Here is an 18,079-nt window from a genome sequence, read left to right on the forward strand (position 1 = left end):
CTCTCCTTGGGGACCCTCAGCTGTTCCATGTATTTTAACTATTCCACAGTTAGCAAACCGGATTCAACTTGTCAGCTAATCATCAAGCCCTTTGTGAAACGTCTGGGGGTCCCCGAGGAGAGGTTTTGAGGACCATTGACCCGGAGGAATCATGTGACGGTCTGAGTGGGGGAGGGGGAGATTAGAGGATGAGATATAGGATCTGTCTTCTCTCACAAAGCCTGGTGTTACTGCGGCTCTGCAAGCTGCAATAATAGTATTTTATATTTTTATTCTTCCTTTTTAACTCTGCGTTGTCGGGAAAGGACTCGCGAGTAAGCGTTTCACGGCAAAGCCTACACCCGTTGTATTCGGCGCCTGTGACAAATCAAATTTGACTTGATTTAGTGCTAGAGGAGGGTACAGGGAATGAGAAATGTGGTGAGTAGAGACAAAGAGACAGGCGGTCTGTGTGAATCTGGTACCGGCCGTGTCACTATAGCAGAACCAGAGCACTGTGCCCTGATCCATCTGGCACCAGCCGTGTCACTAGAGCAGAACCAGAGCACTGTGCCCTGATCCATCTGGCACCAGCCGTGTCACTAGAGCAGAACCAGAGCGCTGTGCCCTGATCCATCTGGCACCAGCCGTGTCATTAGAGCAGAACCAGAGCGCTGTGCCCTGATCCATCTGGCACCAGCCGTGTCACTAGAGCAGAACCAGAGCACTGCGCCCTGATCCATCTGGTACCAGCCGTGTCACTAGAGCAGAACCAGAGCACTGCGCCCTGATCCATATGGTACCAGCCGTGCCACTAGAGCAGAACCAGAGCACTGTGCCCTAATCCATCTGGTACCAGCCGTGCCACTAGAGTAGAACCAGAGCACTGTGCCCTGATCCATCTGGTAACAGACGACTAGAGCAGAACCAGAGCACTGTGCCCTGATCCATCTGGTACCAGATGACTAGAGCAGAACCAGAGCACTGTGCCCTGATCCATCTGGTACCAGATGACTAGAGCAGAACCAGAGCACTGTGCCCTGATCCATCTGGCACTATGTGTGTATGTGTGTCAGGCAGACACCTGCCTGAGTAGGCAACTAGAGGACCAGGTTAATGATTACAACACAAAACAAGGCCTGGAGACACAGACAACCTCCAGGGGAGAGGACAAACAGAGAGAACCGGGAAGCAGGAGTCTTTTTAATAAAAAAAATAATAAAATACCCCTCTTTCTCCCTAATTTCGTGGTATTCAATTGTTTAGTAGCTACTACCTTGTCTCATCGCTACACCTCCCGTACGGGCTCGGGAGAGATGTGTCCTCCGATACACAACCCAACCAAGCCACTGCTTCTTAACACAGCGCGCATCCAACCCGGAAGCCAGCCGCACCAATGTGTCGGAGGAAACACCTGGCAACCTGTGTTAGCTCGCACTGCGCCCGGCACGCCACAGGAGTTGCTGGTGCGCGATGAGACAAGGAAATCCCTACCGTCCAACCCCTCCCTAACCCGGACGACGCTAGGCCAATTGTGCGTCGCCCCACGGACCTCCCGGTCGCGGCCGGTTACGACAGAGCCTGGGCTCTATCGGAGGACACATCTCTCCCGAGCCCGTACGGGCACCCAGAGTCTCTGGTGGCACAGCTGGCGCTGCAGTACAGCACCCTTACCCACTGCACCACCCGGGAGGCCTACAGCAGGAGTCTTTAATGACACAGCTAAAACAGTAGCGCTGTGTCACACTCTCATCCGCTGGGCTTGGAGTCATTCTAGTGGCGTACCAAGGCTGTAGCTTAGAAGTATGAATTAGAACTAGACCAAGGATCATCTTCATCAGCTGTGTGCTCATGTGACTACTCATCAGAGGGTGGGCAGCTGTCATGAACACACACACACACACACACACACACACACACACCACCCCTGGCAACCACGGAGTTATTAACCACACTGACAGAGAGATGTGAAGACAAACAAGGAACTGAAGGAACTGAAGCTCGTGAAATTCAGTTAGACACACACACACACACACACAGACACACAGACACACACTCTCGCTCTCAACGGGTGGAGTGTTAAATTCAGTCACACACTCAGCAGCCAATCACAGCAGCACATAGTGCCACACACACACTTGGCTCTTCCAACCGTTGCCGGGCCAGGTTGCCAAGTGGATCGCCGTGTCGATTAATTAGTCACGGGCCGTCTCCATGCCGTTATTATCCGTGGTAACCCGACGTGGGGCCCTATCTGGGTTGGCATCGCCGTAGTAACGGAACAAACTGAGTTGGCCCAACTCTTTGGAAATATGGGTCTGGTGTAGAACGGTTTTCCTCAGTTTTCCCCCAAAGGTCAAATCGTTGCAAAAGTCATTTAGTTAAGTCATTTAGTTAAGTCATACAACAGAAATCAGTTTGAACAACACTGCTGTACTCTATCTGGCAGCCAGAGTGCTATTCCTGTACTTTTATAAATAGGAAAATGCTGACGGATTCTGTTTTGATGTTTAGGCCAGCTACTTCACTCAGCTACTTCACTCAGCTACTTCACTCATACAGTGTGATATGATTGTTGCTCCATCAGTGGCTGTGTCAGCTTTGGGGATGGTTCACGGTTACTAGCTTCTGCCATATTGCTAAAGATTTTTCCATCTGTGAAGGGAGATCTTCAAGGGCTTTGGCATAGCGTTGGGATTGGCTCACTCGGATGTTTGGGATTGAACCACTATGAGAGGTAACTATGAAGGAGGGAGCGATGGAGGGAAAAGAAAAAGACTGACCTGAGAGGAAAGCAAACCGTTTCCTGAGGTCAGGATCGATGTCTGCAGCAAACAGACGATCACTCTCCTGCTGCATGATGTCATCTGGAAGATAAGAGACAAAAAAACATCAACTACAGTTACAGTAACATATAGTATTTACAACAATAGATGACAGATACAGTAACATACAGTATTTACAACAATAGATGACAGTTACAGTAACATACAGTATTTACAACAACAGATACAGTAACATACAGTATTTACAACAATAGATGACAGTTACAGTAACATACAGTATTTACAACAACAGATACAGTAACATACAGTATTTACAACAATAGATGACAGTTACAGTAACATACAGTATTTACAACAATAGATGACAGTTACAGTAACATACAGCTCAGTCTTACAGCCCTGGGCGTAAGACTGAGCTGTAAATACTGTAACATACAGTATTTACAATAATAGAACATAGTATTAGTCACACAGAGCACCTGGAATGACATGACAGAGAGAGAGAGGAGCAGAGACTCCACTGACCCACTTCTCAAGGAGAAGTCTCCCCAAATCCCCCCCCTTCTCCAACTTTCAGCCCCAGTCTCAGTGAGGAAGAGAGTGCGGGAGGTGAGGCTGAGGAGAGGAGTAGAGAGGGGAGGAGGAGAGAGGGGAGAGGCTGCGGGAAGAGGCTGAGAGGAGGGGGAGAGGCAGAGAGAGTATTGTTGTAAATACTGTATGTTACTTTACCTGTCATCTATTATTGTAAATACTGTATGTTACTGTACCTGTCATCTATTATTGTAAACCCGAAGCAGCAAGCAGATGTAAAAGCACGGTGGCTCGGAAAAACTCCCTAGAAAGGCCCGAACCTAGGAAGATACCTAGAGAGGAACCAGGCTGAGGGGTGGAGATTATAACAGAACATGGCCAAGATGTTCATAGATGACTAATCAAGTCGACAATCTACTGGCAAATCCTTTTCAATCCTTGTCATATGAAGAGAAATTATAGATAAAACGTATCGGTGCTCATCGGTCATGAACATTACACAACAAGTTGGAAATCACAAATTCAACAATGAGTAGTTTGGAAGGAATCAGTGGCTAACTGCAAGTGTTGCAAAGCAATCACTAGCCTGCTAGTCAGACGAGTGGGCGTGTGGTCCAAGTCTGGGATTAAGGGTCTCTTTTCCAAGCTTAAAAGGATAAACATTCAACACCATGGTTGAATACATTGGCCATACTGTCAATCCAACATGACTTCTGGCGGTTCAAAACAACTGGAAACTCAGAACTGGGAAATGGGAGACTTCAGTGAGTTCAAGACAACTGGGAACTCTGAACAAAACTAGCTCCGACTGGGAAAATACGGTCATACAACAAGAATTCCAAGTCAGGAACTCGAGAATCTTTCTTGAGCTCCGACCTGAAGATCACTGATGTCATGATTCAACCTTGTGTTTTTCTGAGTTCCCAGTTGTCTTGAATGCACCACAAATCCAGAGAATGCCAGACTTTGATGACAAAGTTTGATGACAAAATTTGCCCACGAAGGGCCGCCGCACCACCTTCCTGTTCAAGTGAGCACAGCACAACAAGGTCCAAAAATGTCTTATATGCTGCTGCATAAAGGATGTAATATGCCAAGGAGATATGTATACTGTAGCTAAGAAAGTAATAGTAAGTGTATGTTGTGTCGTAAGCTGTTAGTAGCCCATGTGCCTCACTCTAATCATTTGTTCCTTTCCCCCGTCATAATTCAGCGTACTGTTCTGACTTGGTGGTGCACATGTAGCCTATAACCTGCTTTAGAGAAATGTAATCGTCGAATATTGTAAGAGCTTTCACTGTCTGCTTATGTGCCTCCTTTATTTATCCTACGGTTCTGACTTGGTGTACAGGGATAATACTGTAAGAACAGCCCATGTTCTGAATTCTGTCGCTGTCCATTTCAAAAGTGCTGAACAAATAGTTATATTGACTATGGCTGTCCTAGCTCGGTCATTAATGTCTTAATAGAAATTACGGATGGCCTCCTATCCGCTCGTCGTCCCATTTGTACATCTCAATTGTCAATAGAAACCACATTTGTTTAAGCATGTCAGCCATATCAGCTATGTTTTTTTAAAGAGGCAGTAAATGAGGCTGAATGAACTGTTTTGCTGCCAGACAAGGCTTCGCTGATAGCCAGGTGTATTGGTGGTAAGGATTCACTACTTGGTGCTGAAAAGAAAGCTCTTCTGTTGGGACAGCTTTATGTAGGCCCTAACAGTTTGTGGGCACCGTTTGTCACCGTTATAGTGCCATTAATGTATTGTTTAGCGTTGTGTAGTGTGGCTTTGCTGGCATGCATATATTTTTTTTCTTGAGTTTGCCCCACCAAGATTTACATGCTAAAATCGCCACTGCCAAGGTGAGCTTAAAAAAATACTTTATTTCTCTCTATTCTTAACTCATTTTAATAAAAACTATTTGCAATGATGCTCAATTGTTTCTAACTAATGCTTATGTACCCGTTTGTTTTTTATACCATGCTCTCCCCAATCAACCATCATCAGTATAAACCAGAAAACCCTGTGGTCACCTTTCAGGAGGGACTGACTTCAGGTCTCAGGGAAGGTGACGTCAACCTGTCAGGCTTAGCTAACTCCAACCAGCTGGAGCCGGGAAGACTAGCATCCACACAGTGAGTGGGTCCATAGGGATCAAGGTTGAGAAACACTAATGCAGTCTATTCTAGAACCATAGACATGCATGCTGGCAGTCACTGTCAGTATTCAGTCTGATGTTGGTGTAATGCATCAGGACAGGTGGACAGGCAGCCCTGGGTGGTAGGTAACAACTCAGTCTAACAGCCCTGGGTGGTAGGTAACAGCTCAGTCTAACAGCCCTGGGTGGTAGGTAACAGCTCAGTCTAACAGCCCTGCGTGGTAGGTAACAGCTCAGTCTAACAGCCCTGGGTGGTAGGTAACAGCTCAGTCTAACAGCCCTGCGTGGTAGGTAACAGCTCAGTCTTACAGCCCTGGGTGGTAGGTAACAGCTCAGTCTTACTACAGCCCTGGGTGGTAGGTAACAGCTCAGTCTTACTACAGCCCTGGGTTGTAGGTAACAGCTCAGTCTAACAGCCCTGGGTGGTAGGTAACAGCTCAGTCTTACAGCCCTGCGTGGTAGGTAACAGCTCAGTCTAACAGCCCTGCGTGGTAGGTAACAGCTCAGTCTTACTACAGCCCTGGGTGGTAGGTAACAGCTCAGTCTTACTACAGCCCTGGGTGGTAGGTAACAGCTCAGTCTTACAGCCATGGGTGGTAGGTAACAGCTCAGTCTTACAGCCCTGGCTGGTAGGTAACAGCTCAGTCTTACAGCCCTGGCTGGTAGGTAACAGCTCAGTCTTACAGCCCTGGGTGGTAGGTAACAGCTCAGTCGAACAGCCCTGGGTGGTAGGTAACAGCTCAGTCTTACAGCCCTGCGTGGTAGGTAACAGCTCAGTCTAACAGCCCTGCGTGGTAGGTAACAGCTCAGTCTTACTACAGCCCTGGGTGGTAGGTAACAGCTCAGTCTTACTACAGCCCTGGGTGGTAGGTAACAGCTCAGTCTAACAACCATGGGTGGTAGGTAACAGCTCAGTCTTACAGCCCTGGCTGGTAGGTAACAGCTCAGTCTTACAGCCCTGGCTGGTAGGTAACAGCTCAGTCTTACAGCCCTGGGTGGTAGGTAACAGCTCAGTCGAACAGCCCTGGGTGGTAGGTAACAACTCAGTCTAACAGCCCTGGGTGGTAGGAAACAGCTCAGTCTTACAGCCCTGCGTGGTAGGTAACAGCTCAGTCTAACAGCCCTGCGTGGTAGGTAACAGCTCAGTCTTACAGCCCTGGGTGGTAGGTAACAGCTCAGTCTAACATCCCTGGGTGGTAGGTAACAGCTCAGTCTTACTACAGCCCTGGGTGGTAGGTAACAGCTCAGTCTTACAGCCCTGGGTGGTAGGTAACAGCTCAGTCTTAAAGCCCTGGGTGGTAGGTAACAGCTCAGTCTTACAGCCCTGGGTGGTAGGTAACAGCTCAGTCTAACATCCCTGGGTGGTAGGTAACAGCTCAGTCTTACTACAGCCCTGGGTGGTAGGTAACAGCTCAGTCTTAAAGCTCTGGGTGGTAGGTAACAGCTCAGTCTAACAGCCCTGGGTGGTAGGTAACAGCTCAGTCTAACAGCCCTGCGTGGTAGGTAACAGCTCAGTCTTACAGCCCTGGGTGGTAGGTAACAGCTCAGTCTTACTACAGCCCTGGGTGGTAGGTAACAGCTCAGTCTTACAGCCCTGGGTGGTAGGTAACAGCTCAGTCTTAAAGCCCTGGGTGGTAGGTAACAGCTCAGTCTAACAGCCCTGGGTGGTAGGTAACAGCTCAGTCTAACATCCCTGGGTGGTAGGTAACAGCTCAGTCTTACTACAGCCCTGGGTGGTAGGTAACAGCTCAGTCTTAAAGCCCTGGGTGGTAGGTAACAGCTCAGTCTAACAGCCCTGGGTGGTAGGTAACAGCTCAGTCTAACAGCCCTGCGTGGTAGGTAACAGCTCAGTCTAACAGCCCTGCGTGGTAGGTAACAGCTCAGTCTAACATAGTTAATTTAATAGCATGGTTAGGATAACACTTTGGCCCAAACCCAGAAACCCACTCTCTCGATTAACGCCCCCCCCCCCCCTCCCTAGAGAGAAGCTGCCACAGAGCAAAGGATGTGTGTGAGTATATATTTCTAATTCTCCAATACATCTAACTTAAACATGTCTTCTAAAAATAGACCTTGTAGTACTTCTCGCTCTGTGTTTTCCCCTCTTTCTTCCTGGTATTAGAGGTAAGGAACGTCTCTAACCCATTCAGTTCCATTGAGAACTAAGGGCCCTACCCTCCTCACCGAGTGCATTGTATATGATGTGTAGAGATGTGTTCAGTCTCGTCCCTGTGGTCTGTGAGCGCTCCAACTGAGACCCGGAGAAAAGCCACCAAAACAGGCCTGTGCCAGCTAGGGAACTCTTAAGCAGCACAAAACCACACAACACCCCCAACTTCCTCCCAACCAGGCCAACACAGGCCCCACGTTTTGAGGTTGATGGGGGCCAAGAATGCTGCCCACCCCCCGCCACCTCTCCACTCATTCACAATCAGGTCAGGGGCTTAATCAGTGAAGGTCAAGGTTTACAATGTGAGGATAGAGCTAACCTGAAATTAGACAGAATAATTTCTACTCTATGCAACACATTTCTATCATGTAAGGTTGTATATCTTGCCATATTCCTTCTTGTCAGTTAACTATTGTATAACCTAACAAGTTACAGCTCAGATCTGGATGGATGATAGCGCAGAGAAAAGGGGGAGAAATGTGAAAGAGGAGGAGGGAGAGAAAAGGGGAAAAAGGAGGAGGGAGAGGAGAGGAAAGGGAAAAAAGGAGGAGGGGGAGAAAAGGGGGAAAAGGAGGAGGGAGAGGAGAGGAAAGGGAAAAAAAGGAGATGAGGGGAGAAAAGGGGAAAAGGAGGAGGGAGAGGAAAGGGGAAAAAGGAGGAGGGAGAGGAAAGTGGAAAAAGGAGGAGGGAGAGGAAAGGGGAAAAAGGAGGAGGGAGAGGAAAGTGGAAAAAGGAGGAGGGAGAGGAAAGTGGAAAAAGGAGGAGGGGGAGAAAAGGGGGAAAAGGAGGAGGGAGAGGAAAGGGGAAAAAGGAGGAGGGAGAGGAAAGGGGAAAAGGAGGAGGGAGAGGAAAGGGGAAAAAGGAGGAGGGAGAGGAAAGGGAAAAAGGAGGAGGGGGAGAAAAGGGGAAAAGGAGGAGGGAGAGGAAAGGGGAAAAGGAGGAGGGAGAGGAAAGGGGAAAAGGAGGAAGGAGAGGAAAGGGGGAAAAGGAGGAGGGAGAGGAAAGGGGGAAAAGGAGGAGGGAGAGGAAAGGGGGAAAAGGAGGAGGGGGAGGAAAGGGGAAAAGGAGGAGGGAGAGAAAAGGGGAAAAGGAGGAGGGAGAGAAAAGGGGAAAAGGAGGAGGGAGAGAAAAGGGGAAAAGGAGGAGGGAGAGGAAAGGGGAAAAGGAGGAGGGAGAGGAAAGGGGAAAAGGAGGAGGGAGAGGAAAGGGGGAAAAGGAGGAGGGGGAGGAAAGGGGAAAAGGAGGAGGGAGAGAAAAGGGGAAAAGGAGGAGGGAGAGGAAAGGGGAAAAGGAGGAGGGAGATACTCCATTGAAAGGAGGCCAGGGTTCTATTACTAATGCCTACATTGTTAATGTGGAGACATGGGTCTAGTTGAGCTGTGGGGACTGGGAAGACAACTACACAGTTCTTTCCAGTAAAGGAGATTCTACAGAGACCTCTCTCTCCACGTTCCTTCTATGCGTTTTATCGAACAAAAGATCCGACCAACAGTTTTTGTTGAATAGTTTACAATGCATTTTCACTCCAGTCATGACATTCCTTTCACATGATCGTGTGACCCCACTGACACAAAGGTTCACACATGCACCAACATGGTAGTTACCATGCCTCTGTGCTACACAGAGTGCTACTCCCTCTCCTGTCCCATGAATCTCTCTTTGTTCGGTCATCATGTTCCCACAAGCAGCCGGCAGTAAAACACATGTTAGCAGCCTGGAAAGACCTCCTTGCCTTTACACGTCTGGTCTGAAGGACAAAGTCACTATCACAGGTGGTACAGTCCTTGATGTCGCCCCTTGAAAAATACAGTATAATCACCCAGTCTGACATTAACCCCTAGACCCTAACCCCTCCCTTCCCCTCCCCTTTATTTAACCCCTACAGCTAACCCCTCTGTTCGCTGGTCCATGCAGTAATTTCATGTGTTGTTGTGGTATGTGGTGTTTGGGCAGGGTGGGCAGGGCAGTCTTGGTATGTGGACTGAAAGGCAACAGATTGTATTGGGGATGTGGAAGTATGCGTGTGTGTGTGTGTGACGTGGCGCACCATGCTGTGTGGAGCGCCAGGCTGTGTGGAGCGCCAGGCTGTGTGGAGCGCCAGGCTGTGTGGAGCGCCACGCTGTGTGGAGCGCCACGCTGTGTGGAGCGCCACGCTGTGTGGAGCGCCACGCTGTGTGGAGCGCCACGCTGTGTGGAGCACCATGGAGCACCATGCTGTGTGGAGCACCATGCTGTGTGGTTATGACGTGGAGCACCATGCTGTGTGGAGCACCATGCTGTGTGGAGCACCATGCTGTGTGGGTATGACGTGGAGCACCATGCTGTGTGGAGCACCATGCTGTGTGGAGCACCATGCTGTGTGGAGCACCATGCTGTGTGGTTATGACGTGGAGCACCATGCTGTGTGGAGCACCATGCTGTGTGGAGCGCCATGCTGTGTGGAGCACCATGCTGTGTGGGTATGACGTGGAGCACCATGCTGTGTGGAGCGCCATGCTGTGTGGAGCGCCATGCTGTGTGGAGCACCATGCTGTGTGGAGCACCATGCTGTGTGGAGCGCCATGCTGTGTGGAGCACCATGCTGTGTGGAGCGCCATGCTGTGTGGAGCGCCATGCTGTGTGGAGCACCATGCTGTGTGGGTATGACGTGGAGCACCATGCTGTGTGGAGCGCCATGCTGTGTGGAGCACCATGCTGTGTGGAGCGCCATGCTGTGTGGGTATGACGTGGAGCACCATGCTGTGTGGGTATGACGTGGAGCACCATGCTGTGTGGAGCGCCATGCTGTGTGGGTATGACGTGGAGCACCATGCTGTGTGGGTATGACGTGGAGCACCATGCTGTGTGGAGCACCATGCTGTGTGGAGCACCATGCTGTGTGGAGCGCCATGCTGTGTGGAGCGCCATGCTGTGTGGGTATGACGTGGAGCACCATGCTGTGTGGAGCACCATGCTGTGTGGGTATGACGTGGAGCACCATGCTGTGTGGGTATGACGTGGAGCACCATGCTGTGTGGGTATGACGTGGAGCACCATGCTGTGTGGGTATGACGTGGAGCACCATGCTGTGTGGAGCGCCATGCTGTGTGTGTATGACGTGGAGCACCATGCTGTGTGGGTATGACGTGGAGCACCATGCTGTGTGGAGCACCATGCTGTGTGGAGCACCATGCTTCGTGGAGCGCCATGCTGTGTGGAGCGCCATGCTGTGTGGGTATGACGTGGAGCACCATGCTGTGTGGAGCACCATGCTGTGTGGGTATGACGTGGAGCACCATGCTGTGTGGGTATGACGTGGAGCACCATGCTGTGTGGGTATGACGTGGAGCACCATGCTGTGTGGAGCACCATGCTGTGTGGAGCACCATGCTGTGTGGGTATGACGTGGAGCACCATGCTGTGTGGAGCACCATGCTGTGTGGGTATGACGTGGAGCACCATGCTGTGTGGAGCACCATGCTGTGTGGGGCGCCATGCTGTGTGGAGCGCCATGCTGTGTGGAGCACCATGCTGTGTGGGTATGACGTGGAGCACCATGCTGTGTGGAGCGCCATGCTGTGTGGAGCACCATGCTGTGTGGAGCACCATGCTGTGTGGGTATGACGTGGAGCACCATGCTGTGTGGGTATGACGTGGAGCACCATGCTGTGTGGAGCACCATGCTGTGTGGAGCACCATGCTGTGTGGAGCGCCATGCTGTGTGGAGCGCCATGCTGTGTGGGTATGACGTGGAGCACCATGCTGTGTGGAGCACCATGCTGTGTGGGTATGACGTGGAGCACCATGCTGTGTGGGTATGACGTGGAGCACCATGCTGTGTGGGTATGACGTGGAGCACCATGCTGTGTGGGTATGACGTGGAGCACCATGCTGTGTGGAGCGCCATGCTGTGTGTGTATGACGTGGAGCACCATGCTGTGTGGGTATGACGTGGAGCACCATGCTGTGTGGGTATGACGTGGAGCACCATGCTGTGTGGGTATGACGTGGAGCACCATGCTGTGTGGAGCGCCATGCTGTGTGTGTATGACGTGGAGCACCATGCTGTGTGGGTATGACGTGGAGCACCATGCTGTGTGGAGCACCATGCTGTGTGGAGCACCATGCTTCGTGGAGCGCCATGCTGTGTGGAGCGCCATGCTGTGTGGGTATGACGTGGAGCACCATGCTGTGTGGAGCACCATGCTGTGTGGGTATGACGTGGAGCACCATGCTGTGTGGGTATGACGTGGAGCACCATGCTGTGTGGGTATGACGTGGAGCACCATGCTGTGTGGAGCACCATGCTGTGTGGAGCACCATGCTGTGTGGGTATGACGTGGAGCACCATGCTGTGTGGGTATGACGTGGAGCACCATGCGGTGTGGAGCACCATGCTGTGTGGAGTACCATGCTGTGTGGGTATGACGTGGAGCACCATGCTGTGTGGAGCACCATGCTGTGTGGGTATGACGTGGAGCACCATGCTGTGTGGGTATGACGTGGAGCACCATGCTGTGTGGATCACCATGCTGTGTGGAGCACCATGCTGTGTGGTTATGACGTGGAGCGCCATGCTGTGTGGTGCACCATGCTGTGTGGGTATGAGCTGGTGATGGAGCCAACTGTTGGTGGTGGTGTGGCAAGAAGAAGGGCAGCTGTGTGTGTGAGTGAGAGGACAAGTAAGGGATGAACAGCCGTTCCACAGCTGTGTGTGTGTGTGTGTGTGTGTGTGCGTATCATTGTGTATGTGGGGGGGAACCCAGTTCTATTATGGTATTACAGTCTGGGTTACCAGGTCTCCATCTGCCATGGGGATAACAACACACACGACAGTAACAACTGGGTCAAACGGCCACCGTTGCCCTGTTGCCATGCATGCTCACTGTGTGTGTGGGTGCCCTCTGCCCAGCCCATAAATCTCTGGGTTAAATCTGTAATATTTCTACATGATGAGCTGCATTATGTGGCTACTGTTCAATCTTTGTCAAATCCTTTTTTTCCATGGAGCGTCAGGTGCCAACATGTTGGCTAGTCTGCTACACTGTAAGCTACACTATATATACGCACAGCAGTATGTGGACACCCCTTCAAATGACTGGATTCGGGCTATTTCAGCCACACCCATTGCTGACTGGTGTATAAAATTTGGCACACAGCCATGCACTTTTCATAGACAAACATTGGCAGTAATATGGCCTTACTGAAGAACTCAGTGACTTTCAACATGGAACCTTCATAGGATGCCACCTTTCCAACAAGTCAGTTCGGGGGGCAGTTCTGCCCTGCTAGAGCTGCCCCGGTCAACTGTAAGTGCTGTTATTGTGAAGTGGAAGGCCACACAAGTTCACAGAACGGGACCCCCGAGTGCTGAAGTGTGTAATAATCGTCTTTCCGTGGTTGCAACACTCACTACAGAGTTCCAAACTGTCTCTGGAAGCAACGTCAGCACAAGTACGGTTAGTCTGGAGCTTCATGAAATGGGTTTCCATGGCCGAGCAGCCGCACACAAGCCTAAGATCATGATGTGCAATACCAAGCGTCAGCTGGAGTGGTGTAAAGCTCGCCGCCATTGGACTCTGGAGCAGTGGAAACGCGTTCTCTGAAGTGACGAATCACGCTTCACCAACTGGCAGTCAGACGGACTAATCTGGGTTTGGTGGAGGAGAAATAATGGTCTGGGGCTGTTTTTAACTGTTTGGGCTTGGCCCCTTAGCTCTAGTGAAGGGAAATCTTAACGCAACAGCCTACAATGACATTCTAGATGATTCTGTGGTTCCAACTTTGTGGCAACAGTTTGGGGAAGGACCTTTCCTGTTTCAGCATGACAATGCCCCCGTGCACAAAATGAGGTCCATACAGAAATGGTTTGTTGAGATCGGTGTGGAAGAACTTGACTGGCCTGCAGAGAGCCCTGACCTCAACCCCATCGAATACCTTTGGAATTAATTGGAACGCCTACTGTCAGCCAGGCCTAATCGCCCAACATCACTGCCCGACCTAATGCATGTCCCCACATCAATGTTCCAAAATCTAGTGAAAAGCTTTCCCAGAAGAGTGGAGGCTGTTATAGCAGCAAAGGGGAGGACCAACACCATATTAATGCACATGATTTTGGAATGAGATGTTTGACGAGCAGGCGTCCACACACTTTTGGTCATTAGTGTAAACCTGTGTCTGTGGGCTAGCCCTGAGAGACTGGAGGAAATGTGGCACAATGTCTTTCCGCTTGGCCAGCGGACCAGTCTCTGTGTGTCGACAAGCATATCTCTGTTACTGAATGGAAGTAAGAGACAGACAACACACCACTGTTCATCACCCTCTCCACTGTCCCACGCTACTACCACACACACACACACACAAGATATTCCAAGGAAACAGAACATCTCTTTTAGGACACCTCTAGTCAAACTTTCCCTTGGTTTGACAAAAGGAGACATTCCAAAGAAGAGATTCCTAGGATGTGTTTTTACTCGTACTGTAAAACCTCTCTTGGCACTTAATAGTTCAGGAGATGGAAGTGGGTTCACCGTATTGATCGATGTCAACTCAGGTGTTTAATAAAAAGCATGAGCTGGTGCACACCCAGAGATGTAGAGGTGCTGACTAAAGGTGAATAAACTGGAAGCTATAGAAACAAAGAGAGTCGCACACTCCATAAATATATATAACCTCCCAGTCATTTATGTTTCGGCTGAACTGTGCCTTCAGGGCTTCTCCCACCCTCAAGAAGGCACAGTGATGCCGAAACGTTGGTGTTTTTTGACCCAATAAATGACTGTGAGGTTATATATATATATATATATGGAGTGTGCGACTCTCTTTGTTTCTATAACTCACGTGTTTAAGACAACATATTAACTCATGACAAGGCAGAATATACTGAGAAAAAACGCTTCCTTAAGCTCCCAGAAAGGATTTGAAATACTTTTGGAATCAATTCAAACCAATGCAAAATACAACAACAAAACAAACTGCTACAGTTTTCTCAAATAAATGGACAGTCAATGAAGTGAAAATGTTGGCATGACAACGTGGCACAGATTCAATGTTTTCATTTGAATTCTCTTGTTGAACATTTACTAGAATCTAGTCCTGACTACTTGGCACAGGGCAACAAACACAGTCATTGGTAGTTGAAGATTGTTAGTAACCAGGTACCAATTAACTGCTGCTACAGTGTTTCCATTTATGCAAATAGAGTATTTTTGCAAGAGGGAGGGACAAATTTAGATGACAACAAAGCTAAAATAAAGTGTAAAAAAATGTGCATTAAACTGAAGTAGAACTTCCTCACCTCTCTGACAATACTGTTCAGTCACACACACAGCTGCACACGCACCATATTCTGTCACATGCACTGTCAGTCACAAACCTGCCACACAAACACACCTTACCTGTTATCAAGTTGAGTTGCAGCCACATTCTGGTGATGTCATGGCAGAGCAGGGACACTGGGTTGAGGGCCATCCTGTCCCCCCTCTCCTCCGGGAGAACACACACACACACTCCCAAACAGACACTCACACACTCTCAGAATAAGCGGTCGTGTGAGCGGCAGCCATCCATTCCTCCACAGCCTGAGTGCTGAGACTTCAGCCGTACACTGAACGCTCCGTCACTGGGCGGCGCACACACACACCACACCCCCATCCCTCCCCCTCTGTCTCCATATACACACTCAGCCAGACTGGGCTCAGTTTCAGATTACACCTCCCAATGATCCCTCTCTCCCAGGTACTGAAAGAGCGTAAACAAACAACTCAGAGAGAGAAATAGACAGACACAGAGAGACGGAGAGAGGGAGAGAGAAAGAGAGAGAGAGAGACAGAGGGGAAAAGAGAGAGAGACAGGGGGAGAGAGAGAGACGGAGGAAGGGATGGGGAAAGAGAGAAAGAGAGAGACGGAGGAAGGGAGGGGGAAAGAGAGAAAGAGAGACGGAGGAAGGGAGGGGGAAAGAGAGAAAGAGAGACGGAGGAAGGGAGGGGGAAAGAGAGAAAGAGAGACGGAGGAAGGGAGGGGGAAAGAGAGAAAGAGAGAGATGGAGGAAGGGAGGGGGAAGGGGGGGTGTGAAGAGGGGCGAGAGGGAGAAAGAAGGGAGGGGCTTGTAGATTTCTCTCCCAGTCTTCCCTTTTACCAGCTCTGTTCTAGACACTCAGAAGACACCAGGTGATCTGGACCCCTGACATTGACCTCTAGTCTCACACAGCTGTTGTCTCCTGACCCCCCTTGTGTGTCTGTGTGGTGTGTGTGTCTCTGTGGTGTGTGAGTCTGTGTCTGTGTGATGTGTGTGTGTACTTAGCCATAGATCTACAGAGTTTTGATTCTTTTAATGTCAATGAGGCAAACTGTTAGAAAATGTGAAATGCAGAACGTTTACGGTCAGTGTTAATTGCCGGTGGTCCTATCTGCTGAGCCTCTCCTTGACATAAAAGTCCAGACGGACTTGGTGCATGACTCATGGGTCACAGCTAGTGAGATAGTGAAGCAGTGGGCTAATCTCCTCAGGAAGTAATACGAGACTCTAGCTGAGATGGTTACACACAGACGAGCTATGTGTGGGAAATCCCCTCAACTCACTACACAGATCCCATCACACATGGCAATCAACTAGAGGTCGACCGATTAATCGGAATGGCCGATTCATTAGGGCCGATTTCAAGTTTTCATAACAATCGGTAATCTGCATTTTTGGACACCGATTGTGGCCGAATATTATTATTTTTTATCTTTATTTAACTAGGCAAGTCAGTTAAGAACACATTCTTATTCTCAATGACGGCCTAGGAAAGATGGGTTAACTGCCTTGTTCAGGGGCAGAATGACAGATTTGTACCTTGTCAGCTCGGGGATTCGATCTTGCAACCTTCCGATTACTAGTCCAACGCTCTAACCACCTGCCTTACATCGCACTCCACAAGGAGCCTGCGTGGCAGGCTGACTACCGGTTACGCGAGTGCAGCAAGGAGCCACGGTAAGTTGCTAGCTAGCATTAAACTTATCTCATAAAAAACAATCAATCTTAACATAATCACTAGTTAAACTAGTAATATCATCAACCATGTGTAGTTAACTAGTGTGTCCTGCATTGCATATAATCGATGCGGTGCCTGTTAATTTATCATCGAATCACAGCCTACTTCTCCAAACGGGTGATGATTTAACAAGCGCATTTGCGGAAAAATGGTGGCTGTTTTTGATGCGTTCGTAGGGGCGAGGAGAGGGACGAAAGTTATACTGTTACACTGGCAATACTAAAGTGCCTATAAGAACATCCAATAGTCAAAAGTATATGAAATACAAATGGTATAGAGAGAAATGGTAAATGGTATAGTCCTATAATTCCTAAAATAACTACAACCTAAAACGTCTTACCTGGGAATATTGAAGACTCATGTTAAAAGGAACCACCAGCTTTCATATGTTCTCATGTTCTGAGCAAGGAACTGAAACGTTAGCTTTCTTACATGGCACATATTGCACTTTAACTTTCTTCTCCAACACTTTGTTTTTGCATTATTTAAACCAAATTGAACATGCTTCATTATCTACTTGAGGCTAAATAGATTTTATTGATGTATTATATTAAGTTAAAATAAAAGTGTTCATTCAGTATTGTTGTAATTGTCATTATTACAAATAAATATATAAAATAATGTAAAAAAAAAATAAAACATATATATATATATATATATAAATAAATAAAAATTATTTTTAAATCGGCTGATTAATCGGTATCGGCTTTTTTTGGTACTCCAATAATCGGTATCGGCGTTGAAAAATCATAATCGGTCGACCTCTACAATCAACCCCCCTCCCCCGACTCACGCTACAGCCATCCATCCAGACATAGGAGACAACTGTCTGTCTGGCCATGGTGGAGAGGACAGAGTCATGTACTTCCTCTTTAGTTCTATTTATATTGTCATTGTGGTCCTTTATGAGGTGGCCACCTAGTGATGAAGTCATGTATCTGACAGTGCTACATGTTTCCACATAGAATACAGAACAGATTAGGAGACCCCCTCTACATACAGGATGTTGTATAATCCCAGGCAGTATTCAGACAGGGTGGCATTAGGTTTTTCATTTAAAGTAAAAACTGAAATGACTGCGAGATTAGAGATGAGGGACGATGGGGTTAGAATGGTAAAATGAATTGGTTTCATCCCATCCCTCTCTCCAGTCTGTGTCCCATCCCACAGTCCAATATATCTAGAGACAGAGTTTTACCAGCAACCTCTCGTCAGGCTGGTTCTGGCTCCCAGAAATACAGCAGACAAATGACTGTGGTTTCATGGGATAATATAAAAGGATCATTTGACCTGTTACCGTCTGTCTCTCTGCCCCAGGGCCACTCCATCCCTCCCTTTCAATCGTTTCCCCGTCCCTTCCCCAATACTTATCTACCTGCTGTTACACAGCATTATAATAACTTGATTATTAACATGCCAATAACATAGGTAATGTTATCT

General features: G+C 48.7%; 1 protein-coding gene across 20 annotated transcripts in view; it reads right to left on the minus strand.

The window, feature by feature from the left end:
- Positions 1 to 18,079, minus strand: part of mcf2la (mcf.2 cell line derived transforming sequence-like a) — a 72,861-nt gene that overhangs the window by 38,334 nt on the left and 16,448 nt on the right. For 14 of the 20 annotated variants that reach the window (XM_090240166.1, XM_090240165.1, XM_090240152.1 and 11 more), the window contains one exon: positions 2,763 to 2,846. In XM_090240166.1, the coding sequence (XP_090096292.1) occupies positions 2,763 to 2,838 (76 nt within the window). In that variant the 5' untranslated portion in view covers positions 2,839 to 2,846. Of the gene's footprint in view, positions 1 to 2,762; positions 2,847 to 15,001; positions 15,228 to 18,079 lie in introns of those variants that run through there. The other 6 variants (XM_090240164.1, XM_090240159.1, XM_090240161.1 and 3 more) reach the window with 2 other exon arrangements.

Source organism: Oncorhynchus mykiss, chromosome 7, assembly GCF_057628025.1.
Source record: "Oncorhynchus mykiss isolate SJ-2025 chromosome 7, ASM5762802v1, whole genome shotgun sequence".
Classification (NCBI taxonomy): domain Eukaryota; kingdom Metazoa; phylum Chordata; class Actinopteri; order Salmoniformes; family Salmonidae; genus Oncorhynchus; species Oncorhynchus mykiss.